Below are 26,901 nucleotides of genomic sequence, written 5' to 3' on the forward strand. Positions count from 1 at the left end.
CCTTGAAAGCCTATGCACAAAACATCTCCAAATGGTGCACAAAGTAACTGAATGTAAAAGCAAAGGCAGAAACTGTAGAAGTAAAAGAAGAGAATCTTGGATTGGCTTTCTTATTATTCCAATATCTTTTTTCTTAAATTACTTTGGTGACTAAGGTGCCCACACATGTATCTGGAGAGGAAACTCTTCCTTTGCACTTTTCATACTTTTCAGAGATTTCTTTTTGAAGCTTCCTCACCAGAACACAGATTAACTGGAATGTTATCCTGGCACATTCCACCCTGCCACTGAATGAAGCTGGACACTGACTTCCTCCTCCAGAGCATGACTGCTGTATCTGAGAGAGAGTGTTGTTTACTAATAATTCTCCTATGTTGTACAACACTGCAAGGTTTGGCCACAACACGTGTCAATAACAGTTATTTCTCCTCTGTCAGGTAGGGATATTCTGAGCTCGTACATTTTTGTTTGCAGTGCAATGCCAGTTCTAGACATGTGCTTCATTTCAGCTCTGGGGAGCCTCTCAGGAGCTGGGAATCCTTCCAAAGCTGACATGAACCTCTAAAATGAATTCATACCACCACACAAAATGCAGCCTTTTCTCACCGCATGGGTAATCATGTACTTCTCAGTGTTGGCAAACAGAAAGTGTGCAAAGTTTATTTTGATAGACTATTTACAGCTTCAGTGTTGTGGATGTTGATATACAGACAAATGTTTTTATTGCTCCCAAACATGTACTCCACCAAGGAAGAAAATGACTATAAATTCTTGTTGCTACTTCTTGTTTTGTTTTGTTTTGCTTTGTTTTGTTTTGGCTTTGGTAATTGCAGTTTGCTGCAATTCTATCTGCCAAGGATAATATAAATCTCATTATTAAATTTGACCAAATGTTTGTGTTAGTATTGATACCTTCTGTAATGGAAAACCTGAGGTCAGTTATTTTCCCCCAGTGCTTTTGGAGACTATTTTAGACCAAATGTCGGTATTTTTGCTGCTGTTTTTGCAACATGTACGAAGTATTCCATCACATTATTTCCCTATTCTGCCTGCACCGCGCTTGATTTGGCTCACGACTGTTGCAGTGGCTTGGGGAGAGCTGAAAACACGACAAACTGGGACGAGGGAAGGAGCCAAAGCCTCGCCACGTGCAGCAGCACGCTCATGCCAGCGCGTCCCTCCCGGCAGCCGCAGGGATGCGGTCTTTGGGTGCGTGTCCGTCCCTGCGGGCGGCTCGGGGATGCTGCCGGAGCGGCTCGGGGTGCTCTGCCTGCCCGTGCTCCCGGAGCCGCCTGTGCCCTGCCCTGTGCCCTGTGCCCTGTGCCCTGCCCGCCGAGGATGAGCCGGGTTCCAGCCCGGGGATGGGCGCCGCTCCCGCCGCGCCCTGGGGAGCGGGCAGGAGCTGGGCAGCGGGGCCGGGCAGGGGCCGGGCAGGAGCTGGGCAGCGGGGCCGGGCGGGAGGTGGGCAGGGGCCGGGCAGGAGCTGGGCAGGGGCTGGGCAGGGGCTGGGCAGGAGCTGGGCAGGAGCTGGGCAGGGGCTGGGCAGGGGCTGGGCAGGGGCTGGGCAGGAGCTGGGCAGCGGGGCCGGGCAGGGGCCGGGCAGGGGCCGGCAGCGGGGCCGGGCAGGGGCCGGGCGGGAGGTGGGCAGGAGCTGGGCAGCGGGGGCCGGGCAGGGGCCGGGCAGCGGGGCCGGGCAGGGGCCGGGCAGGGGCCGGGCAGGGGCTGGGCAGGGGCTGGGCAGGGGCTGGGCAGGGGCCGGGCAGGGGCCGGGCAGGAGCTGGGCAGCGGGGGCCGGGCAGGGGCCGGGCAGGGGCCGGCAGCGGGGCCGGTCCGCGCATCCCCGGCCCGCCCCGCTCCGCCCCGCTCCGCGCCCCGCTGCCCGGGGATTGGGGCTGCCGGGCCGCCGGGGGCGAGGCGGGGCTTGGGCCGGCGTTATTTATTTATTTGTTTGGCGGTGCCGCGTTGTTGTTCTCGGCGGCGGCGGCTCAGCCCGGTACCCCGAGCAGCCCGCGGGATGCGGCGGGGCCGGCGCGGGGGCGGGAGGTGCGCGCCGGCCGCCGCCGCCGGCCCCGGCAGCGCTCAGCGCCTCGCCGGCCGTCACCTTCTGCCTGTGATCTCCCTCTCGTGCACAAAGTCAGACAGGTCAATGAGGAAACTGAGAACTTGAACGAAAGAAAGAAAGAGCGCGCAACGCCAAGCCCTGCGCGTGCGGATGGTTTCAGGGCTGATCAACATCGCCTAAAGGAAAACTTTGGTGCCGCCGGCCGCTCCCCGCGATGCGGGCGCTGGCCGTGTGAAGCGCATCCCGCGGCGGGCGGCAGGGCAGCGCTGCCCCGAGCCCGGCCCTGGCCAGCGCCCGGCACGGACGCGGGGCTGCCGGGCACGGCGCTGCTCGCCCGCCTCGGGCAGCTGCGGCTCCGCGCCGGCGTCTGAATCCAAACTGACTCCTTTGTATTTATTGCGAGGAGAGGGGTGTTTTCTCACAGCATCATCTGTTTTGAAGAAAGGAGGGAGGAAGGGGGAGGGTTAACGCTAAAGAAGTAAGTCTTCTCTGCGAAGGAAATGCCTCTTGCGCTTTCCAGATGACCTTTTCTGAAAATGTAGCCTCTCCAGCTGACCGGTTTTGATTTTGACTACCAAGTGTGTGAAACTGATCCCTAAGTGCTCCACAAACCGTAGGATGTGTGCTTCCGGGATTAGCAATATGGGGCATCTGTTGTCGCCTCTCCTCTTGAGCCTGGCAGCAGTTTTTTCCAAAGGTAAGCCTTAATCTCTTCTGTTTCACTGCATCTTGTTTCTTGTTTTGCACAGCCAGCCTGTCTTCCCTCTCTCTGTAGTGCCTTGAGTACCGATACTATTCAAGACAGACTTGGGGGAAGCCATGTGCTAGTCAAAAACACAGAGGATGTGATGGGAAAGCCTGAGTGGAAGGATCTTTTCTTGGTTGACCACGACAAACAGTCTGGCAGTTTCCTGAGACATCTGTTATCTCCTTACTGTACTTTTGGTGGGGTAGAAGATGCTGCTGCTGAGCTTAGCTGGTTGCTCTGCTTTGGATTACGAAGGGTTTGTGTTATGGAAATCTGAAATCCCCAGAGGTACAAGCTGTTGGACTTGGCTGCCCCACCATTATCTTCTGTGCCGGTTTTCACATTAAAAATCCTGTATCTCAGACTGACTGGCAGTGTTCTACTGGACCAAAGAAACAGGGACTTAGTGAAACAGTTAAAAGCTTTGATGAGATGCTGTAGCAGGTGTCTGATATCCTGCATGCTGAATAGAGCTGGAGTGTCCTGATGGCATGACTTCACACAACTCAGTGATTCCTTCTTGGAGCCCTCGAGCTTGTTTACAGTTGGAATCAGAAAACCAGCACACAGGCAGTGCACATATTTTTGTGTGCATTTAAAGCTTCCTCGGAACTCAAACATTTCCATCGATGGCCTCAGCCAAAAGGTGAATGTGCTTTTGCAATACTTAATTTAGATGATTTTGAGCATTCCTGTGAAATATAAATTAGGAGAAGTATACATTTCTACCGAGCAGATACTGTGCATCAGCAGTTACATTTTGGCAGGAAAACAAAGTTTTCATGTGGTTTAGTCTTCAGAGGGGAATCAGAGCATATGCATTTAATCTGTGATTCTGCAATCATACTGGTAAAGAGTCCTGCTTATAAATATCCCTATTGAAAAATACATTAGTTATTCTTAATACCCTTTTACACTTCCAGAGATCAGCACTTTTCATTAAGTGAGTTACTTTTACTAATTAGTTTGTATCCACAACTGAACTTATTGACAGATGAGAGAATACACAGCTGTGTATTTCTGTGGTGCTTCCCTGTATCAAATTCCATTCTCCTCCTTTTTTCCTTAGAACAGGTAAAGAAAGAAAGGAACAAAATGATAACTCTTCCGAAATGTTCCCTAAATGCGGTGCCTACATAAGTCCTATTCCAAAGCTGCAATTGGAAATGCATTAGCAGCAGGGATTAGAATTCAGAGTCTTTTCAAGAGATTACTTCATTCACATTGCACACCAGTAGCTTGTGATTGCCCAGCTAGGTTGTAAATGATGTATTTTATTATAAGCAATATCATCAGTACCTTGGATAGGCTCACAGTGCAGTTAGAGTATGAACTTCTTCATTCCCTGGCTTTTGCTGTGTTTGAGTTTGCTGCCCTAACACTGCATTAACATAGTGTTGGACTGAGATTGCAGTTTATTCCAGTACTGGAATAAATGGCATTTCAGTTATACAAAATACAGCATTTCTTTTACTGCCAACTCAGCAATTATAGCATTCATATGTGATTTCATTCTGAAATGTTACTTACATCTCTTTTGGAAGATGTATTAGGGAAAAATTGCTTCACCACAGGGGTTGTCAAGCCCTGGCACAGCTTCCTAGGGAAGGTGGAGTCCCCATCCCTGGAGGGATTTAAGAGGCTGTAGATGTGGTGCCTGGGGACGTGGTCAGGGGTGAATGGAGCAGTGCTGGCTTAGCAGTGGCATTCGATGGTCTCGGGTCTTTCCAGCCTGAAGAATTCTGTGATTCCATGCAAGCTGAGAGACGAGGTCCCACAGAATCCCTGGTGTTAGCTGTGCTGCTGGTCGTGCACGGTGGTATCCAAGACACCGCTGCTGTGTGAGTGCCAGGACTCTGCTGTTTAGTGATACAGATATCTGTCTGCAGTGCATTTGTTTATTTTTTCTTTGCTGACAGACTCCATCTGCACTGCTATGCCTTAATACACTGGAAAGACCCGAGTGTTCCAGAGATTTATAGTATGAACTTCACAGTGTAAAGGGTTGATTCCCACCTCCCTCCACGCAGCAAAATGAACAGACAAAAAATACATCAGGCATGATTACTACTACAGGGCATGTTTCTTTGATGCTTTTCTGTTGCTAATAGAAAAACTCTCTCATTTATGACACGATGACAAAGTTTTCCTAAAGAGATACAAAAGCTTTTAACATGCAACAGCAATCAGCTCTCTATTGTGTATAGGGCTGCTGCTTATTACTCAGAACCATGGCAACACACCTTGTACTGCACAGTTTCCAAATCTTTCAGGTAATAATGTTGAAGGCTTGAGAATACTATTGTGATTTTGCTTTGCTTTTATCTTGTAAAATGCAGAGCTCCAGCCTGAGAAATGAAATGTTGTTTTCAATAATGAGCTAAAGATGCTACCAGGCCAATTTGTCAGTGATGCTATAATCCACGTGTGTTAATGCACTGTCAGGCTGACAGGATATGGGTGTGTAAGGGCAGAGGTGACTGTGCTCTGTGACTGTACTTCTGGGCACTGCCATTTCACAGCTTTGTCTTCAGCAGACTTTTCCTGAGTCAGTCCTCGGAGGCCAATGCTGGCCCTCAGTCTGTTCAGTGTTTTGCTGTTTGTTGTCAAAGGCGGGAAGAAGTTCTTGGGAAATCTTCAGTCAAAAAATAACCAGGTCCAGCTGATGCTAATGAAAACAGACTATATACAACAGGCACGATAATGTCACTGTTTTGTTCTCTTGTTTAAATGGAAAGTCATCAGCTCCACTGGAGTACAATAAAAACTTCAATATTTTATTTGAGCTCCAGGTTCCATGCCTGCCTTAAGTCTAGAATAAAAACAGCATCTCCCATAAGATGCCAAACACTTTTGGGATGTATATTGTGAGACTAAAGATTGAGGAGCCTTTTTCATTATGAATGTCTCCATATAAAACTGGATGTCATTGATTTCAAATTTCAAGTTTAAGCTGACAATAAAAACCAAGTGAATATTTTAGTGGCTTGTTCTGCTTGTCTTCTGCTGAGCATTTTGTGTTCTTCTGTGTCATCCTGGGCAGAAATCTTCCTGCAAGTTGCTCTCTAATGATATCTCAGGCCATAGAGCTGCTGGTTTGATTTTCTTTTTCTCTCAATTTTATTGAAATGGAGGCTTGGCAAGTGTATTAGGCAGGATTTCCTTGTATCCCCTCAGGGTGTTCCCCATAGCTAGAGATGTGCAGAGCTCATGTTCAGTGATGCAAATCTCCTGTTACAGCAAAGTGAGTGTGGGGAAACAAGGAAACCAAACCCCCAGATGTCTACTTCTGGTTCGTTCCTCTAGAAAAGTGGTAGTATATTAGTAATGGGATATAATTCTGTATATGGGATTAAAATCAAAGATTGTTTAATTTATGAGATGTATTTTTTTTCCACTCCTTGGCGGTGGCTAGACAAGAGTTCAGGGTTGAATTACAGTTCACATTGACTGATTGTGATATGAGGGGCACATTCTTCTTCTCCCAGTAACAGTGCTGGTGTTTCCTGGGGACAGACCCATTCCTGGCATCTGTTGCTCCAGCTGTGCAGGTGGTCTGGATGGAAAATGTGGTGCTTGCTGCTTTCATGTGAGCATAACATACACGTGTGGTCAGTAGGAGCTTTTCCTGTGAGCTCTGCCTATGGGCAAAAACCCCAAAATTGTTCTATAAAACCCCCAAAATAAATTAAATCTTTCCAGCTTCAAGCTCAAGCAGTTTCCTTAAACCCAAAGTTTTTGTGCTTTGTCCCAGCTGCATTGAACTTGAAGTTGTTTGAGACACTATAAAAGGGAAGGGGAACACAACTTCCAATTTTTCACTCTTGCTGTGTTTTTTGCCGCAGAGTATTTGTGGGAAAAGCCCCATTCTGATTCCTTTTCTTTCAGTAAAAAATAATAAATTCAGACTAAACAAAAAAATTCCACAGCTAGACCCGTGTTTTATTTGTCAGCTGTAATACTGGCTTAATGTGATTTGGTTTCTAATATTTTCCTGTAATGTTCTCATTTTTTACTTCTGTCTTTTCTTTTATTAGTTCCTTAGGACTGGCAGGCTCTGTGACACCAACCAATGTTTTAGATATTAATAAAAGCAGCTTTATTCAATAAAGATCAGTTTTATTTAATAAAGGAGAGAATCAAAAGATAATCTGATTCTTCATGCTGCATTCACATTAAATCAAGCTCCTGAGGTGGTTGTGGATGCCAAGTCTAGTGACAGTCTATCACAGGTCCTAGGATACATAAACATGACTGCAGACAGATTGATTGCAGGGAAGCTGAAGAGGCAGCTGAGATTCATCACAAGTTTGGTTTATAAAGTGGTACATTAAATTACTTGATTTTCACCAGCCTTTGTAGTATTGCCTGCTGCATTATTAATGGCAGCTCCAAATGAAGTGGATTTTAAGTAGTTCCAAGACATGTAGATAACACTAATTATCATGAGCAGTTTAAAGTACATATTTGAGGATGGTAGGCTACTTTGCCCTGGGGTTGAAATGTGGGCACAGTTAACTGTAGAATGAGGATTGGCCTCTTCACGTCCCTGATTTCTTCTTTTATTGAATAGACTTAATTCCAGTGTAAGGTGTTGGTCTGATGGCCCCACAGAGCCAAGGGATTAAACTCTTCATCTTCCAAAGCACGGCCTGTGTGCTATCAATGCAAACTTCCATCCCCTGCTTTAGTCCTGTGCCTTAGACTGGACCAGAGGAGGGTGCAAGTCACAGCTCTGCGACAGAAGGGGTTACACCCTGCTGCTGAGCCCACTGCAGTCAGGAGAGGGATTTCAGTGCCTTCAGCAGCCTTCCATTCAGAGTAGACAGTTCTCTGGAGTGGTGTTTTTCAGCCTGTAGCCCACACACCAGTGGTGATTCACAGAACATCTGAGCAGCCTTGTGAAACCAGTGCCAGAAACCTTCTGCGTGCAAGGGAGAAAAAACCGAGCGGAGGAAATGGAAGTAACAAGGCTGCTTTCAGACTGCGTCCCAGTTTGTGTCTGGTTGTAAACAAAGACCTTTGTGACAATACCAAAACCAGGGCACTGTGTAAGATGCTCTGGATTTCTTTTGGAAGGTTGGATGGCTTTTTTCCTTGAAAGAGAAAACGCAGCGTAGTGAGACTAACTGTGGTAGTTGGAAGTGTTGCTGTGAGCTGTTTGGTGTTGCCTCTGTGCTCCAGGCAGAGGCACTGCTGGTGTGAGTGTTGTGACCCAGTGCAGCAGAGGTTGGTTTAAATCAGCACTGAGCAGTGGCTCGGTGGGCAGAGCAGGAGAGCCCTGCCAGTCACCCATGGCATCTGCACGCCGGGGTCAGTCACTGCCTCAGAGCTTCCTCTGCACGCAGAGGATGCTTGTTTGTTCTCACACCCTCACTGCTGGGCTTTTTTAACCAAGGTTTCCAGAAAGGTTCCTTGAGGGAGGTTTCTGTGCTGCAGACAACTGTGTCCCTGGAAGTGGCTCAGCAAAAAGCACTTTGGTTTCTTGTACAAGCAGTGTATAAAAGGTTGGTAGTGGACTCATCAGTGTTGCCACATTTTCCCAGATTTACAAAACAGAAGGTTTCTTTCCTCCTCCTGTAATCACTTCACCTCCTCTCAGGCCCATCTGGCTCTGTTTTTAAAGTTACTTTGAATTGGTTTGGTTTGTTTAGTTATTTGGGGTTTTATTTGCAAATAAAGACTTTGCTGCAAGGATGTTTTGGCTGAAGTGTTTCAGAAATTTGCCATGGTAATGGTTTGTAAGCAAAACAGACCCACATCTAAAAATGACCATGTAGATTCTAAACTAAAGGGGAAGGATATTGAATAATGTAGCTCTTACAAAAACAACAAAAGAAATCAGTTAGCTAGGTATGTATAAAAAAGCAGCAGGGGTAATAATAACAAGTGCCACAAGCAGAGGGGTGGGAAGGTGTCAGCACACTCTTTACCCTTGGGGGACACAGCTTTGAGATGGACTAAGGAGCAACAGGAGCTCCTCTCCAGCTGAACCAGGATGCTCCACATCTTGTCCTTTGATGTGTTTGCTTTCAAGAGAGGCAGACTGTTGAGCAGACAGTCTGCAGATCTCTTGCTGAGGAGTAAGGCAGATGTCCAGATAATCACACAGATGAGTCTGCATGTCCTGCATGCTAAAAAAATCCTCCAAGTCACAGAGTGTAGCCTCATTTAATGCTGAATGGTCTCAAAACCTTGAATTTTGTGGGCCCTCAACATCACTTGATTTTTATTTATATTTTTAAAAGTCTAGTTTTATGTCTTCAGTATACATTATGTAAATTCATTGTGCAAGAGGAGGAACCCAAAGCTGGCAGAGGTAACTAGTCACTGGTGTCTCTGAATATTGATCTAATCCACAATATTGAGAAGGAAATAATCCCACTTAGTCTTCAATCCACTCACGTACCAAAGATTCTGGATTAGCACATAATTGTAGTCTCCATTTTCTGCTGAGCCATGGTGACTCATTCTACTTGTCTTCATGAAAATAATGGTGATTTGCATCTGCTTATATTTGAAATATCTGTATTTATCCTTTAGCGTTGCATCTCTGCCCTAATGTAATCAGCCTTGCTTGGTTAATTTTGATTTGCTGGTACACATGGGGTAGTTATCTTTCTTGTCTGTGTGTGTTAGAGTCCTACATTTAACTTCCTACTTTGCTGCTAGCAGTGGGGATATTGTCAGGTTTTCCTGCTTGATGTTGTTTCTGTAGATTGTGTTTTGAGCTACTGTTGAAAGAACTGTTCAGCTCTGCAAAACTTTGCAGTGTGATAAATCTGTAAATGCACCATGTACCTGCAGTTACGCTCCTGTCATCCTTACCTTGTTCTCAGAAATAAAAATAGGATCTAGTTTGCTCAGGGTCACAAGTCTGTGGCTCTGAAGATGAAGAAGGATCTCTTTATGTGGTTCACAATACAGGACTTGGGGCAGAGCCGAGCAGCTGATTGTGCCCAGCAGAGGAAAGAGGTGCACACACACTGGAAGCTATTGCCACTCGTGGTGCAGAGTACAGGGAATTTTTGTACACTCATTTTCCCCGTGTTTGTTCTGTTTAGGACCTGTTTAACCCAGAGTTAGAGGCTTTGTTAGGTGCTGTGCTCACCTACAGAATTAGCCACTCATCTGAAAACACAGAACACACTTGTGCTTCCTTCTCTGGAAGGAAGGTGTGCAAAAGGAGCCTTGCAATGCACTGCTGTGTTAGTGCCTGTCTGATACGTGACGTACCGAGTTTTGTCACGTTCTCAGGCTGCCACGGCAAGGCCATTCCCAGATGTCACTGCTGAGTTTCTTTGTACCAGAACTCCACTGAAATGCCAACTGCCCAGCAAGCCTGCGAATCAGGGTGTGAAAGATGGGGGTTGGAAATGCAGTGGACACTTTCCAGAATCTCATTTGAGTTGTGCTATCCCTCGCAATGACAAGGCGTGCTTACCCCTTCAGAGAACAAAAGCAGTGTGCTGTTTCTGGAGCTCAGACTGGTGCTCTGTGTAGATCTGCCCTTGCTCACGTGGGGTTGTGCAGTTCATGCCCCCTTGTTCCATATCCTTTTCCATATTTCTGGCTTGTGAGCCTCCCCTGACTTTGCTGTGCTCTGCTCTCTCCTCTGTGGCTGCCTGTGTCCCCTGCAGCACTGTCTGATAGGAGATGATTTCTTGCATACTGAACACTTGTGCACAGTGGGATTCTGTTCTGTGCTCCTGACTCTCTGACACCATCTGCCCAGCAAAGTGGTTTTAATGGGTTTCCACTGAGCCAGGCTGTACTACAGCCCTGGCAGCATGCTCGGTGTTTTTAAAAATAAACAAAATCTCTTCTGACAAGCCACACACGAACACTGGCATCTCCAGCAAAATTGAGGATTTCATACTGTTTGATATTTTGTGGAGCAGAAATATCTCTGTTTGATAGGCTCTAAAGTGGGAAAATAACAGATAGCTTGGAGTGGCCTTCTAATAGTACTGGTTTATTATTGGAAACGACCTTATAAAGCATTATTTTCCATCCCATTTTTAAGTCAGGCATTATTATCCTTTTACAAAAATGCAATCATTTTACCTTGTTAGAGTTCTCTTCTTTATGAGAGCAGGGGAATGTAGTGGTTCATGATGGTGATTTAGGAGTGAGGGTATCCATTGGCTTTCTGTAACCTTTGAAAAATCACTCCAGTTCCCTGCTTTCCCTTTTTTTAAACTGTCTTGTCTGCTCAGAATACAAGGCGTTCAGAGCAGAATCTGCTTTACTTGCAGCTATACAGCATCTGCTGTACATTTTAACACATGAAAATAATTAATTTCTAGCATCTGTGTTAAAAATTGGAATGTGACATTCTGATTGCTGGACAACATGGGACTGCTCAGAGGCCTGTAAGAATAGACAAGAAGAGTGGGGTAGGGAAAAAAATGAAGATACCTTGAAAGCATGTGTGTGATTAAAATATTCTACGGGATTGAGTAGATGCCATCCCCTGATGTTACAATGAATGTGCTGCCTAAGGCTTTTCAAGCAGCAGCATGATATAAACTTATAAAAAGTTTTTTATAAGAGGATGTCATAAAAATGGTTTTTATTTATTTCTGTTGTAATCCATGTTAATAAACATTAAGAAAATATTTTCAATGTCTGTATTAACAATGCCACAAACCACCTATGAAAAAATAGTTTTTTTGGCAGATGGTACAGATCTTAGAAATATTTTTTTCCTTCTTTGCCCCTTCAAGTCTTTGGGGTTTATTTTAGGCTCCTTCAGTTTGGTAAGTTGTGAACAGAGTGGGCAGTGGTGGTAGTGAGACGGTGAAAGAAACTGTTGGCTGGTCCCTGTGTTACTGATGGGACAAGGAAGTTGAAAAGGTCAAAAGAAATGGGTTCTTCTGACCTTCTGAGCTAGCTTGTAGGAACACACAGAGAATCAGACAATCCTGTTCATTAGCCTTTAGGTTCTTTTGTTCTAAATTGGGTGGAGACTGACCTGGAACCAATTTCATGTTATAAAAAATACAAAGAAAATATCACTGTGAATTCCCTTGACAAAGAAGGTGGCATTTCCCAAATGCTGTCCACCAGGCTGATGTTTTGAGTGGGATCAGTGCTCCATTATTGTTCTTAATTATTCATTTGTGTAAAGCTAACTAAGGTAAATACTTAAGATCTGTGATCTTCTGCAGGTGTTTGCTGCTGCTGTTACCTTTTTCCCCCATTTGTCCTGTCATAACTTTGCTGAAGATGTTCCCTGCTGTTTCACCTTTACAATACAAGTATCAGCATCAACTGGGTCTTTGCTTGCCTTTTTATTAAGCCTTTTTATCTGAGCAGCAGCACATCAGAGTAATGGTACAATAATCACTGGTGAAGCATGTATTTGTTTGTTTTTGTTCTATTTCTATGCAGTCATGTGCTCGTTTCATCCTTTCATCTATTCCTGTCAGAATTATGAGTTTGGTTTGGATCAGACCCTGAAGAAAGAGAAATGCTTGTAAGTGGAGAATACTAAATATAGCAGACCTTTGTTCCTGTATTTATAGACTGGTGCTTAAAATGTCTGCGTGTGCATTATAGGTTCTCATCAGATAATCAAACTGCATCAATAATAACAAAATGATGGTTCATGAAGAGATTCTCTTCAACTGTTCTCCTTTCAGCAGCTCCAGAAGAGAAGGATGACTTTGGCAGCACATCTGCAGTGCTGCCAGCCCTGGGCTTTGGCAGCCCAAGTGAGGAGCAGTGAATTCAGATTTAGGTGCAGAGGGGAGCATTCCCAGACCTTGTAGGATTTCAACTGTTGCAGTAGGTCAGATGATAATTTCTCAGGTAGTTAACTCTCCCAACCCTTAGGTTCTTATGGCCTACAACCTCTCTGGAATGTTGCTGGGAGACAGTGAAGATCAAGAGATGAAGAAAAGTCCCCCCCAAATGCTAAAAGAGTCCTGCAGGACGTTATTTGCTGTAAGAGGGCTTTTCCAGTGTCTCAGTTCATCCTGTGAAGTGCTAAAGCCATCCTTTTTTTCATAACAAGTACATTCTCATTTGTTTTCTGCCTGAGAGGAGCAGCCCTCTAATCCTCACATCTGTGCTGCCTCTGCAGCGTTCCCTTTTGGGCCTCTCTTTGACTTGTTGCAGATGTTTGCTGCCACTTTGATCAATTTGTCACAAGAACTACATTGTTCTATCTTCTTCCTACAAACAGGCACTATCAGAATCTCCTCTGTGGAATTGTTGTGGCAGTCTCAGTTATCCTTTGTCCTCCTTTGACATCTGTCTTAGGAAGAGATCATTGTATTCCTTCCAGTCTAAATCTGACCAGGCCTTAGCAAATGTTACTCCCAGTACCTCGTCGTTTTCTTCTCCAATTTCTGAATAAATGTTTTTCTCAGACACTCAGCAAGTGAATCCCTCCATAATTCCTGCACTTTCTCTTGCCCCCTTATTTATAGGTCATTGCTGCCACTGTTCTCCTTCCAATACCAAGTCTTGTTTTCAGCAATGGGATGAACAGAAGGAATCACGGAGGAAAACAGACCATATATAATCTTAGATTTAGAGATGACATTGAACTTTAGTACTGACCTATACGACTTATCACAAAATAATTGAAACTCTAGGCTGGGAGCCCAGAAAATTAAGATTGAGGGCAAGCAAGAAGAAATTTATGGAAGTTGGAAGAGAAGAAGAAATAAAGATTGAATTCTGTTGTGGTGCTACTCTGCAGAGTAAGGACTGCTAGTGAAGATGGGATTGTGAAAGTTGCATGATAAGAAGATCAGAATAGCTGTGCTCTGTGGGCTGCTCCAGGCACAGGGTGTGCACAGCCCCTCACCAGAGCCATCCCAGGAGCTCTGATGGGTTCAGTTACACAAGTACTTGATCTTACCCAATGAAACTTGTATTCTGCCAAACTGCAGAGCTGCCCTCACGTTCATTAATTTAAATTAAGAAGACACAACCCCTTCTTTACAATTCCGTTTCAGACAAATATTAAACTTTAAATTAAAAATTCCATGAATTTTCATGGAATAAATAAATCTTAATTTTGCTTATGCTGAATGCAAGTTGCAGCAGCCAAGATAGTTTTGCTTATTTATTGTGAAATGGTTTGTACTTTATTTCACCCCCCAGAAAGGAAAACCAGAACAACTGATGCTCAGTTACTCCTTTGCATTCAGTGGTTGAAAATAACTCCTTTTGTTTTTGCAGTAAAATATTGTCACATACATGCAAGCTTCATCATTCTCACCTCATTTTTCCAATAGTACAAAATCTCTCTGCACAAACTGGCCTTTGCATAATGGAAGCTCTGACACTTCCCAAATCCTCTCAGTGTCTTCCCTTGACCTGCTGGCCGAGGATGATACCACGAAGGTTTTTGTTTTGTTCTCAGCTCTCACAGCAGAACTTGCCTTCTGCCCTGCACGAGTAGGCATCAGCTGGGCCAGAGAAATGCTGCTTTGTGTGCTCCTGGAGATGCCACGCAGCTCCAGAGGAGGAAATAATGAAACCACATAGCATAGCTGGGAAAACTGTGCTGAGTGCTGTGAAAACACAGCTGGGAACAATAAGCCTTCAGGAGTCAAGGTCTAACTTCACAGAAACAATGTTCAGAATTTTTGTAATTTGGCTGTAGAAAATGGTTTGACAGACTTTTCCTGGAAATGAAAAAAACCCACTCTACAGGGATAGTGCAGGTGCAGTAGTTGGCCAGTGGTGCTTTCCTGTATTTTCTGTGTTGGATTTTGTTCACTTAAATCTAGACTGTAAGCTGTAAACAGAAAAAAAAAAAAAAAAAAAAATTCTTTACTAGGCTGAATCTGATCTGAAAAGGAGCATGGATGGTAGAGCTGCTCAGTAGCAGAGTCAGCCTCAGCTGGGGCTGCTGCAATCTCTTTCCTGTGTAGCAGTGGCAATTCTGCATTTGAGTAATGAGCCATGCAGAGAGCTCGCAGAAAGAGCTGAAAACTAATATTTTCTCCTCATTTATAGAGGTTGGGGCTTTTCTTTGCAGGCACCGGCTCCAGTAGTGCTGCAGTTGCTGACTGAGGTGGTTGAGCTCCTTGATCTGATGGAAAACTAACGGACCAAAAAGAAAAGCTTTCCAACAGAGATGGGACTGTGAATAATCTCACCCCGAGGCCACACGCTCACCAGATCTCAGATGAAAAAGGGCTGAGTGCCTTCACAGGCTGCAATTAATGCTTTCTGTTTGTAGCATCAAACTCTACATGCAGTGATCTGTTCCCAGGCCTTCTCATTCTCATTCCCTTGCAGAAAGCATCATGATCATAGAACCTGGTGATGTTCAACCTTAGCTGTTGTTCAAGCATTGTGATGGGTGAGTTGAAAGATTTTGGAAATTATCTTTGTATTCTTAATCCAGCCAAACTAATTCTGAGGAGCTGAATTCGGTAGAGTGATGACAGAGGCTGCAGGATGGCAATGAAGATGGGAGACACAGGAGTTCCTTCAGGTTTTGTGTCCTTGCCCAGCCACAGAGCTGTGGTCACTTTCTGCCACCACCCGTGGCTGGTGTTGCAACCATTTCCAAAAAGCTGAGCATCCCTCTTTCATGGGATTTATGATTCCATAATCAAGGCTTCCATCCCAGCCCTCTGCAAGATTCCATGATCATGGGTCTGGGCCAGAGGGGTTTTCTCCTTGGCTCCCAGGGCTGTGTTCAGCATTACAGACTGCTGTTGGATGGGACCTCTCACACCTGCCTGTCACCCAGACACTTCCCAGTTCTTCATCACTTGGTTGTTTCCTTCCTCCTGAGCTGAAGTGGCTAAGTCCTAACGCTCATCAGGTCTCGTGTGGCTTCCTGCCTCTCTCCCACCACCAGCACCAGTCCCGAGCAGACACGTTCCATGTGGGAGCTGTAGCTCTGTCACAGGTAGCACTGCTGTCCAGGGGGTGTGTAACAAGGTGCAAGGACTCCTACCAATGCCCCCTGATCTGCATCACAGTTACCTCTTTTGTCCGTCTGGATTCTTCAGGCATTCAGCCTTTGGGTCAAACTGCAAGCTCACAGGAGGGCTTTATTCCATTACAGTGGAATGGTGAGACCAGCATGAGGGCAAGTGGCTGTTTGAGTCATGGCCCAACTCCTAATTACACCTGTGTGCTTCCTTAATGGAATTCAAAGAAATGATGATGTTGTGTGAAAGCACTGATATTGTATTTATTTCTAAATCCATTCGAAGATGTCAGCATGTAGCCCTGAGGATGTGAAAGAAAGGCAGAGCTTGTCAGCCTCCCTGGCTGCTCTGAATTACCCCGAACCTATTGGAAATGAAAGGTTCAGAGAGCACTGATGGAATAGATTGAAGCTTTGAGTGAATTGAAAGGGCAAGTTTGCTGGCTAATCATGATCTCTGTGGAGAGAGGGGTAGCTAATAGATTGGAATTGTCAGACATTGTGAAGTCCTCCAAAGAACTGCTTAAGGCATTTCACTTTCCAGTTCTAGCTTGTGTAGCTGCCTTCTCTTTAATTAAAATAGCTTTTGTTTTATTAAAATAAAGCATTCACTAATACTTAGTGAATGTGTGATGTAGAAATGCCCTTATCTTGGTCGATTATTTTCCTGCTTTTAAGATAACATTGCATTAATACATCTGTTTAGCAACACATCTCTTTCCCCCTAGATGGAGGCTAGATTTTTAGAAGCATCTGGTTTTAAATTTAAGAACCAAAATGCTCCCAGCTCAGGGGATAGAATCTTGTCTGGAGTTCAGGGATGGTGATGTTACTATTTCAACAAAAATGGATGAAATTGATGAATTCAGAATTTCTGTTCTTGTATATATTCAATTTCTCTGTGTTATCTTCTGATGGCAGAACTTCTTTGTCTTGAAATTCAAAGTCACTTTCAGATCAGTTGTGAATATCTGAAAGTTCATCATTCACTCCAAACCCATGTCCACGATGCAGAACTTAAGACTGCTTTAAAACTATCTTGAAACAGTTTTACAAATACCAGGTTCTTTCACATTTTTGTATGTTAGAGGCCAGCCTGAATTTTGTTGAAAGAGCAAAGAAACCCCATAAAATCCTTGGAAATAGGGTGGCAGTCCTGTGTGCCACAGGAGTTTCTGTCAGAAGGCTAAAATTGGATTAGGGCGTCAGGGGTTTGTGGAGAAGCAGCCAAACCAGCCCAGCCTTTCCGAGGCAAAGGAACATCAGCATGTCCTGATGTCCTTTCCAAAGAGATTCACATTGATTGGATTGTTGTTAAGATTTTCATTGATCACAGCATTGAGCTGCATTCTCCCTTCCCCAGGACTGCACAAAGGAGTGCTGTCTTGAAAGACAGTTTTTTATCATTCCCAAATAATGCTTTTGTGCTTCCTGTATACACAGAACAGTCCATATCTGCCTTCTGAAATTAAATTCCTCTTACACTCTTTCAGAGCTGGATAATATCACAGTATTCACTCTCCACAGCTGGTGGTCCCAGAAGATGGTATGCAGGGCATTCTGTTAAATCAGACATATTCCAAGCAGACCCAACTTCATTTTTTAGAAAACAATCCCTCTTCACGTATTAAGAAGTTTACATGCAGCTGTTTTTTTCATGCGCTCTTAGAAGCTTCGGGCAGGTGAGCTGATTGTGTATAATTTCAGACACGTTGGCTACTGAGACTGGAGTTAAAGCATCCGAGTAATTCAATATTTATTTCCCTTGAGACCTTCCTTGGAGTGTCTGGTGGGCATCTTGTTCAGAGGCAGCTCTCCTTGGGAGGCTGCCTGTCTGAGGAGCTCCACGGTTACCATGACAAAGACCTCTTTTATTTATTTCTCTGGGAGGGGAAGGCAGGAGCAGCAAAAGAGTGGGAGAAGAAAGCAATCCCGAGAGAGGTGAACGTGGCCGTTGCTTCTGGAATCCAGCAGGACGCCCTGGCAGGGCGTGCACGGGGCTGGGTGTGGCTTGGCTGGTTCCTGCCTTTGTTTCCCTGCCCTGGACACGCACAGAGGTGACACTGTTGTCCAGAGTTCAGGTCGTAAAGCCACTAACCAAATTTACTGTTTTTACAGCCTGTAGTGGCCTCTGGTCTCTCCATTTATAACATCAAACGTGCAATTAGACCTTTATCCATCGTTTCACCTTTGCACTGAGTCCAGTATTGCACGTTCTCCTTCTTTTGACCACCTTGGAAAGGGCAAAGCTTGTGTTTGTTGACTGTCACCTTGGTAATTAAAGGCTGCTGCTTTCCAGTTTGAATTTTCTGGTTTTCTGTTAAGCAGGTCCTGTTTTACCTTGATAAGGGTTCCTCTCTGTTTAGGTTAAGGTCATCTTTAGTGCCCAGTATTGGAGCCTTTTTATTGCACCAAAATCAGCTCCTGTCTGAGCCCTTCTGTGACTCTGAAAAATGACTTTATACAGCCCAGTGCCTCTTCTGGCCAGGGGCAGCTCTGATGGGAACAGCAGTTTATCAAACATATCTTATGTTTATCAAATATAAGAAGTCAGATTTCAACCCCTGTCTTTGGGCTTATGCAGCCACAATCCAAGTGGTAACTCAGTGTGAGGGAAGAGCGAGTGTCAGCTTCTGCATTGTTCCTGGGGTCCTTTGGAATGGTGTCACAGAACCTCAGCATCCTCCTGGTGCTCATCTGCTCTAAAAGTCTGTCAGTAACAAATGACAGAGGCCTTGGCATTTAGGATTATTTAAAGGATCAGAAATTAAGTGCTTTAATAAAGCGTAGGTGAGACACTGGGATACTGTTTGATTTTTGTTGTTATTATTAATTCAAGGGGGGAAAAATACTGTAAAATGAACACAGCCTCAGCTGAAGTTCACAGCTTTGAAGAAAATGGTGCCTCAGAGGAGTAGCAGGACTCAGGCTTGATTAAACTGGGATTTCAGAAATTCTCTGCACTGAACAAAATAAAAAGGCATTCAATCTAATTAGATAGAATTGTGGAGGGACAGGAGGAAGAGAGGTATTTCTGACTTGTTGGCTTTTTATGTAACCTTTAATCCACGGGATGTGTTTGCAGCTATTTTGGTAGATTTATTTTTCTTCTTGAGGGAATTTGGCCTCAAATTGTAACCTTTTGATAACTTTGCTTAGGAGAATCTGAGGAGAAAACCTTCTCGTGGTCCTGTTAATTTATACAGACTTTCAGGAGGCCTGTTCTGTATTTTTTTCCTGATGAAGGTTCATATTTTGGCCAGATCCTTTGCCTCTGTTCTGTTTCTGTTGGGTTAAATGGCTTTCCTGCAGTTTTGATTTCTGGAATATGCATCTAGTTTAAGGACTGGTAATCCTTATATACTTTTGAGGAGCTAATTGGTACTCACTTGGCAGTTGTCTATTAAGGCATGAGTATAAAAAGATGTAGAGATAACATAATGCTTTTTAAAATACATTATAGGCACAGTTTTAGAAATGCCAGATGATATTTTTGGAAAATCTCTGCTACATTGTGAATGTCCTCAAGAAACAGAAGAGTTTGCAATTATGTGCTTTGAAATGGAATTAATCCTTGACCCTTTGGAGAAGCAAAATGCTATTTGTGCTTAGAGACTGACACTGATTAATTTTGATCATTTACCAGTAATTCCAGTCTTTCCATCTTCTCATTTACTTCAAGTTTTCTGGCTTCAAAATTCCCCCTGAGCTCTGTGATAAACAGACCCAGGCCAGGGCAATGCTGTTCCCAGGGGGAGGTTTTGGAGTGACCCAGTGACGTTGCAGAACAGTTTCCAGTGCTGGTGTTCTTTGCCCTTTAGGTGTAAATCTATGTTCATGGAATCCCTGAAAGGCTGAGAAGCCAAAGATGGGCTTTTACTAGGAAATTTCAGTTTGCATGGACAGCTTGGCAGTCAGTGAAAACAGCAGCTGAGGAGCTGTGCACATTTCAGGTAAAGCCCACAGGGAAAGCATTGCTTAGGCAAGGAATTCCTGCTGCCCTGCTGTGTCACAAGGTTAAACAAGTGTGAGTTATGTCTCCTTTCACAGCATTTTATTTCTAATATTCTTAAGTGATGACCATTTCAGATCTGCAGCCTATGACAAAGGTTCAAACCAGAGTTTGATTTATGATGGTTGCAGCTTGTGTTAAAGCTCATTTGCTGGTCTCACGTTTGCTGTTGTTCCATTAATGCTCCCTTTGCTTGCTCTCATGCTGAGCTGAGTTGTTGGAGAGCACATCACACTCTTTGTACTTCATTACTTTGGTGTCTGGGAGAATTTGGAAGGAGGAGAAGCCAGTGCTGAGCTCATGCAGAGTGACTCGTGCTCCAGATGATGTGCAATCACTTTGGATTTACATCGCAGCACTGGGGGCAGAATTTGCCTCTCTCTGAGCAATTTCACCGTTCCTTTTGCTCCTGACTAAACCTCATTCAGTATGGATTGTTTTATTTCCAAAATTGTGAAGGTTTCCTTGAAAACAAAAAGTTGTGGTTGGGACTGCTTCCTATTTTATTTGTGATTGCTCTGTATGTACTAAGGATGGATAACAATTAAAACAATGAAATAATTGTTATACTGTTCAAAAGTTTGTGATTAATATGGAAACATGATTTGATGTTTCCCAGTATGTAAAGCTGCCAGTTGTGTTTGTTTCTTTTACAATACTTGATTCTGTTATGTCTGAATATTTAGTTACATCTATGTAACCATGACAGAAACCACAGCAGGACATTTTAAAATAAATATATTGTATTAGTAAAAGAAGCATCTGTATTCCTGCATTAATAACAGCCCACGTAGTACCTTCCAAATTAAATCACTGCAGTGGCTTAAGTTGAGGATTTGGCTGTAGCAATTTGTGTAATGGAGAAAACACCTGTTACTGAGCAGTGGTGAATGACTGGATTTTATTGGTTCATAACAAAACTCAGAGGTTAATATCTTTGTTTTGTGGAACAGATGTTTAATTCTGAGCCTGGGCAATTGGCTCTTTTCTGTCTGAAGAGGGAAAAGCAATGGATGTGTTGGATTACTGCAGACTGTAATTGAGTGTGACAGATGTAATAAATTAGCCTTTCCCAAAGCTTTTGGTGTTTGCCTCTCTGAACTGTGAATTTTCCTTGACTTTCTCCCTGCAGGTGGCATGGGAACATTCGGTGCATGTTTCATGTTTCTCTGATGGGACAAAATATCCCAGTTTGCTGTAAAGTCACAGCCCCTTCCATGTGGGTAAAAGACAAATTCTCTGGATTTATGCCTCAGACTGTAACGTGAGAGGAAGACAGGGAAGAAATTTAAAAAGGATTTCATTTCAAAAAGAAATCCTGCATATGCTTTTGATTTTCCCCAATGCAGAAACACAGCACTGTCCAGTTGAATGTCCCAGAGTGTGCCACAGCCCCCAGGAGCACCAGGGCACCCTGGGGGTGTTTAATGAACCAGACACGGGTAAAGGTTCATTAACAGTGCCCAGCCTTCCTCTCAGCCCCTCATTGTCCTTGCTGGTTAAAGCAGGATGAACCTGTCACACAGATGGGATGCTCTCCCAGTGCAGGTAGCACTTGCAGGGCTTAATTTTAATCTGATTTTCAAGAGCCCTGACTAAATTCAGCTACTTGTTACCTTGATGTAACGGTGGAGCAGTTTCTGGGGGATTACTCTGGATTTACTTTGCTTTAACAGAAAACAGACTCTATCTCCTTAGATTTCAGCAGAAATGCACATGAAACTTCAGTGGCATTTTGCAGCCTGTTTTCCCTCGTCCTTCCTGGAGGCCATTCCTTGGCTTTCCAGAATTTTTTCATTCAGTTTATTACTAACCCAGTTGCAACTTCAGCTCCTTAAGTACTATAAATAAATGCAAAAATATCACCCCTTCTGGAGGGGGAGAACAAAAGGTTCTTTTCATTTACATGCTTGTTTTTCGTTAATTTTTTGATAAGTCTCCGTTCTCGGGGTTTCTGGAGCACAGTGATTACGTACATGTCTGTACTGAGGCTGAAATTACTGATTTCTTTTACAGCTTCTCGCCAGTAGGTCCTGCAGACAGCTGAAGCTAATTGGATTGTGTCTTGCTGAGAACTCTCCCCAATGGCAGACTGAAACGTAAAAGACACGAATGTCATCTGTATTAGGGGTGTAAAACATCCAGCTGTGCATGGGGAATGGCAAGGCTGTTACGAAACAGACACATGAAAGATTTTTAAACTGTAATCTATGGCCAGGAAGTGACAGCTAACACAGAATCACTCCTCCATGGAAAACTTCTCCGTGGGCTGGCCTTGCCTCCAGCGCAGGTGGATTGATGGGCACAGAAAACTCTCCTTGGAAACAGCCTCAGGTCATGAAAGTCAAGTAAGACCTGACCCTTGCATTAGACAGAGCTCTGCTCTAAGCCCCAGGAATTACCACACTCTCTACCTGGTTTATAACACAGGTGCCTGCTTTGCCTCCTGGCCTTAGAACTGGATTTAAAACCTGGTGGCTTCAGAGGAAGCTGCTCCTGCCACAGCTTTTCAAAGGCTTGATGTTAAGTGTTGTAATTCTGCAGAGTAACACCGTTGTTCCTGATCATTTCTATGTTCTTTACTCCATTTGCTTCCTTAAAGCATTGAGTTTTCTTGTTAATAATCCTGGTCAGGTGAAATATGGAAGAAATGCTGGATGTGACCCTTAATATTCAGTTCTTCAGTGTTTTTATTGCCAAACTGAATTTCTAAAGGCTTGGAGCTACAATATTTTCTATACTTGAAGCAGCAATTTCCCTTCTACTATATATTAACAGCCACATAGTAACATTTTTATTCTGTGCTAGGGGATAAAATGACTTGGACATTTTAATAACATCTGGCAAATCATTTTCATTTTCCCTCTTATATGATTAATAATGGTCTAGATAGATATGTAGATATACTCTTTACTTACTATGTGGGTTCATGCATATATAATTTAATATGGAGATGGGATGGATGTAGAAAATAAGCAACAGTATAATGGGTTATAGTCAAAAACTCTGATCTGGGCAGTGAAAAAACATTGATTGAAATATTCTGGGATTGGAATGGGGGATCAGTTCTGAGTGTTACAGTTTCAGTTAATCACACCAGCACATCAGCTAAAGCACAGCTCCCAGTGCCATGTCCAGGGCTTTCCTGAGCTCCCCAGGGATGGGGACTCCACTCCAGTCCTTGACAGCCCTCTCACTGAAGAAATTCCTCCTGATGTCCACCCTGAAGGAGTGTGAGTGTTTTGAGACACTGGGCTGGGGCTCGGAATACTCCCTTGGCCAAGGGGAGCTGGAGTTTGTGCTCAGTCAGGCGTCTTGTGGAAATTTATATCCATCATATGAACACCCATGGGCAGAGCTGTAAAGCTGTGGTTATTCAAGTCTGTGTAGTACTCAATACTTCTGTACAGAATGCAGCCTGTTTTATGATGGTGCTGATTTGTCTTGAAAATCTCCTTCAATAGATTTGCCTTACAGCCATGTTTCAGCGTGGAGTGATTTTCAGTGGTAATAACGGAATTATTACAGATTTGTACGTCTGGATTTGGACCTTTTGATTCATTCCTGCTCCCACCTTTGCTCCTGTTTTTCCTAATGGAAACAGAACCTGTTTCACTTAATAGGATTTTTCTTAGTGCATGATTGCATGACTTGAACCTGCCTGTGTAGTAGTTGCTGATGGTTTGTCCCCAGACTGGAGCAGGTCAGTAACGAGCTTTCAGATGCTCTCTCTCCCACTGTCCTCTGATGTTTGCATCTCATTTTGCTCTCTTTCTTCATGGTAGCTTTTTTCATACTTCTTTGTCAAACTGCACCCTTGTGATAAAATGGGGATCTTTGCTTCCGTGTGGGCAACAAGAACAGCTCACAAAATGCTCCCCCCTCCCCTGTGAAGGATTGTTTTCCAGTGCCAGTCTGCAAGCACGGCATCACAAATGTACCCTGAGTCTCTGTTCATCACAGGTCTGCCAAATCCAAGATTTGAAATCAACTTGGTAAATACCAGTGCTTTGTTTTTGCTCCTGACTGTGTTCCAAAGGCCAGCTGAGGAGTTCAAACTGCCTGCCTTCACAGCCAGCCCTTCTCCAGTATTTATTTAGTGAAAGCTGCAGCCTGTACAGAGTAATCCCAGTGCAATATCAACTCGCAAACAATTTTCTAAAGCATCTTTAATGTACAGTGTTACTGTACCCAGAGGTGCAGGGGAGCAGTATTAATGCAGGCACAATAGTTCTGAGTGTTCATACGAGTCCTCCAGGAATAATAAACAGCTTGAAATAACAACCAACAAATTCTCCAGATGCTTTTTATCCATGTGTTGGCAACTGTGTTGATTCCAGATCAATGCAGGGTATTAAGACATTTATATGATTGAGCTAAAAAGCTGCCAGGTTGTACAAGCATTGGGCTCATAAAAAATAGGAGAGCTGAGTAAAGGCAGTGGTGTTCTATTCATAAACTGCAGGAATGGAACCTCCTGATAACAGAACAGACAGTGGCACTGGGAGGACGTGGGGTTTCATTTAGCAGGTGTGCTGGGAAACTCGGGGTGTGTGTGAGTCACTTGAGTGCCTGATCCCAGTCCTGGAATATTCCACTTTTATAAAATGAGGCTCCTGGTAGTAAGGCCCGAGTCATTCCTCAGACAAAGCCACAAAAAGCCTTTATTTCAGATGGAATCCCAGCAGAGCTCAGAGCTGGGGTTGCCTCTCTGGTTCCTGGACCAGCAGAGCTTTGGGATTCTGATGGATGCCACAGCTGGGCACCATGGAACGCCTCTGGAAAGCAGAGAACATCCAGAGTACTCCTGTGGCAGTCAGGTGGTGCCTGGGCTGGAGTCATGGCCCAAAATCTGGACAAAGAAGCTGATCTGAAGATGATGAAGGCCTTTGGAGCCCTGTGTAATTGGCTGGGGATTTGGATCAGACTGTATTTTTTTGATTGCATGTGTCAAAACCACATATGGTTGCATAAAAGGAAGTTACACCCAGTTTTTCTTTGAAATCATTTGATAATATGAAATTCCCATGGCAGTGTGAACCCAGATAAGATATGGATGCAAATGCCTGTGAAGTGAAATGGGTTCTGTTCAGGTCTTGTCCCAGCCTTTTAATGCAGGAAACATTACACAGAAAGCTCAAAGCTTTCAAAGGGTTTTGAAACGTTTCAGACACAACCTGTTTGCCTGCAGATGTGTCTGTAGCTATGGGGGTTTAGAAGCTGAAAATCTTGGCTTCAGACCATTTGTTTTGGAAAATGGCTTTATGTACTTCTTGGGCAAAACATCAGGAAAAACAGGAGGGTTTTTGTGTCTTTGTATTTAATCTTGCTGGTATTTCAGAATATTCTGGAAACTCACACAACTGCTGTCAGGTGTTTGAATTTCCTGTGTTTTGCTTCAAGGACCGTTTTGTGTGAAAGCATGTTATTTGTTAGTTGTCATCTATTCCACTTTTTAAGAAGTTTGTCAGCAAGTTAGGAGATCTGAAAGTATTTCTTTGATTTTATTGACCTAATTTCATTTTTAATTGCTTTTTCAGTTGACATCCAAATGAGGTAATATTCATCAAATAGAGAGACAAAACAAGCAAAAGAATAGAGACTTTACTTTTTGGCTTTTATGCTCGAATGGTGATCAGTATGAAATATTTTTAAAAGTGGATATTAACGTCTTCAGAACTCCCAGGCTTTCATGTCATGTCAAGCCATCTCTTCACAGGAATGCATTGCACAGTTTCAGCTGGATACTGCACAAAGAAAAGCTTTCTAACCATCACCACCTGTACCAATGTCCTGGGGTGACTTTATGATGCTTGTATGCTCTGAGCCTCTCTGCTTGTGATGCTGTGTGATGCTGGGACAGCGTCCCAGGGTTTATTTCTGCAGCCTTACTCCTGTGACAGATTTACTCACATGAGTAACCTCACGGGCTTAAATTGAATCCTGGCAGGAGTAACAACTGTGTGAGTAACCTAGTGATTATTTGTATCCCTTCTTTTGAAAGCTGTATTAGAATTCTTCCCTCTTAAATATCTTCCCAGTGTCTCTTGCATCATTCAAGCACTAGATAAAATTCATTACAACTCAATTATGAGGCTCATTAGGTAGGTAGTGGCATTTTGGCTATCTTACCAAGTTGTGAAACATGTTCATTTATTATCCATGGTATTGTTAGAATCAGAATGGAACAGTGAAACCAAACATAACATAGAAGATGGTTCAGAGCATAAAACCGTGGATCTTTGCCAAGAAAGGTTTTATGTAACCTGCTTTGAAATCTCCCTGTGCTACGTTCATGGCTGGAGCACCAGGGAGAACTGTCCTTTGGAGGTGATAATGAACTCAGAGCACCTTTGACAGAGTGCCACTGCATGCTGGCTTGTGCTGGGTTTTATCCTTTTCATCTCCAGAATCTATCCAGCAGGTAGAAAGTATATTTATCTATCTGTACATCTTTAAATATGATCCAGCTCTTGCTTTCTGTGTTAATTAGCCCCGGTTTCCTCGGCAGAGTGCTAGCAACAGCAGAATCCGTGACAGAGACTCAAACTTCCTAAGCACTGCACAGAGCCAGCAGAGTAATTTGTCCTGTTTCAAGCAGCCAGGGACAGTGTCCCCAGCCAGGCTGGCATTTACCAGCAGCCAGGAGCTTCTTTACTTAGTGGCTCGTTAGCGCCAGTGCCTGCTGATCGTTCTCAGCACCGGCTCCACTGCTGCAAGGATGCTTCCAAGTGTGAGCTCTAACAGCCGGGTTAGCTTCTGGATTGAAGTGTTCTGTCCAGAGCTGGGTATTTCTCTCGGGTCTGTGGCTCCATGTGCCTGCAAATGTTCTGTGTGGTACCCCTGGGTGCAGATCTGTGCAGCTGACACGGACCATGGCTTACCCTGAGGTGTCCATTTCATGGTGGTGTCACAGAATTGTGGAATTCTTTGGGTTGGAAAGGAACTTAAAGATCATCCAGTTCCAAGCCCCCTCCCATGGGCAGGGAGCCTTCCACTACCCCAGCTTTCTCAGAGCCCCATCCAACCTGGCCTTGGTATCCCTTTGTTAACAGAAGAAACCTCAGATAAAGCTTTTTCCTTATCCTGTTGTTCTTGAGTCAGTTTGTCCTGAATCCCACCTTTGAATCCAATGAAATTCAGCAATCTCATACCTTGCTGTTATT

General features: G+C 44.1%; 1 protein-coding gene across 1 annotated transcript in view; it reads left to right on the forward strand.

Annotated features, from left to right (window-relative positions):
- The first annotated feature begins 2,540 nt into the window (after positions 1-2,540).
- LOC128816506 (transmembrane protein 132D-like) overlaps positions 2,541-26,901 on the forward strand; it is a 200,982-nt gene continuing 176,621 nt past the window's right edge. The window contains exon 1 of the mRNA XM_053994168.1: positions 2,541-2,759. Coding sequence (XP_053850143.1) covers positions 2,681-2,759 — 79 coding nt within the window. The 5' untranslated portion in view covers positions 2,541-2,680. The remainder of the gene's footprint in view (positions 2,760-26,901) is intronic.

The sequence above is a fragment of the Vidua macroura genome, chromosome 18 (assembly GCF_024509145.1).
Source record: "Vidua macroura isolate BioBank_ID:100142 chromosome 18, ASM2450914v1, whole genome shotgun sequence".
NCBI classification, from domain to species: Eukaryota; Metazoa; Chordata; class Aves; order Passeriformes; family Viduidae; genus Vidua; species Vidua macroura.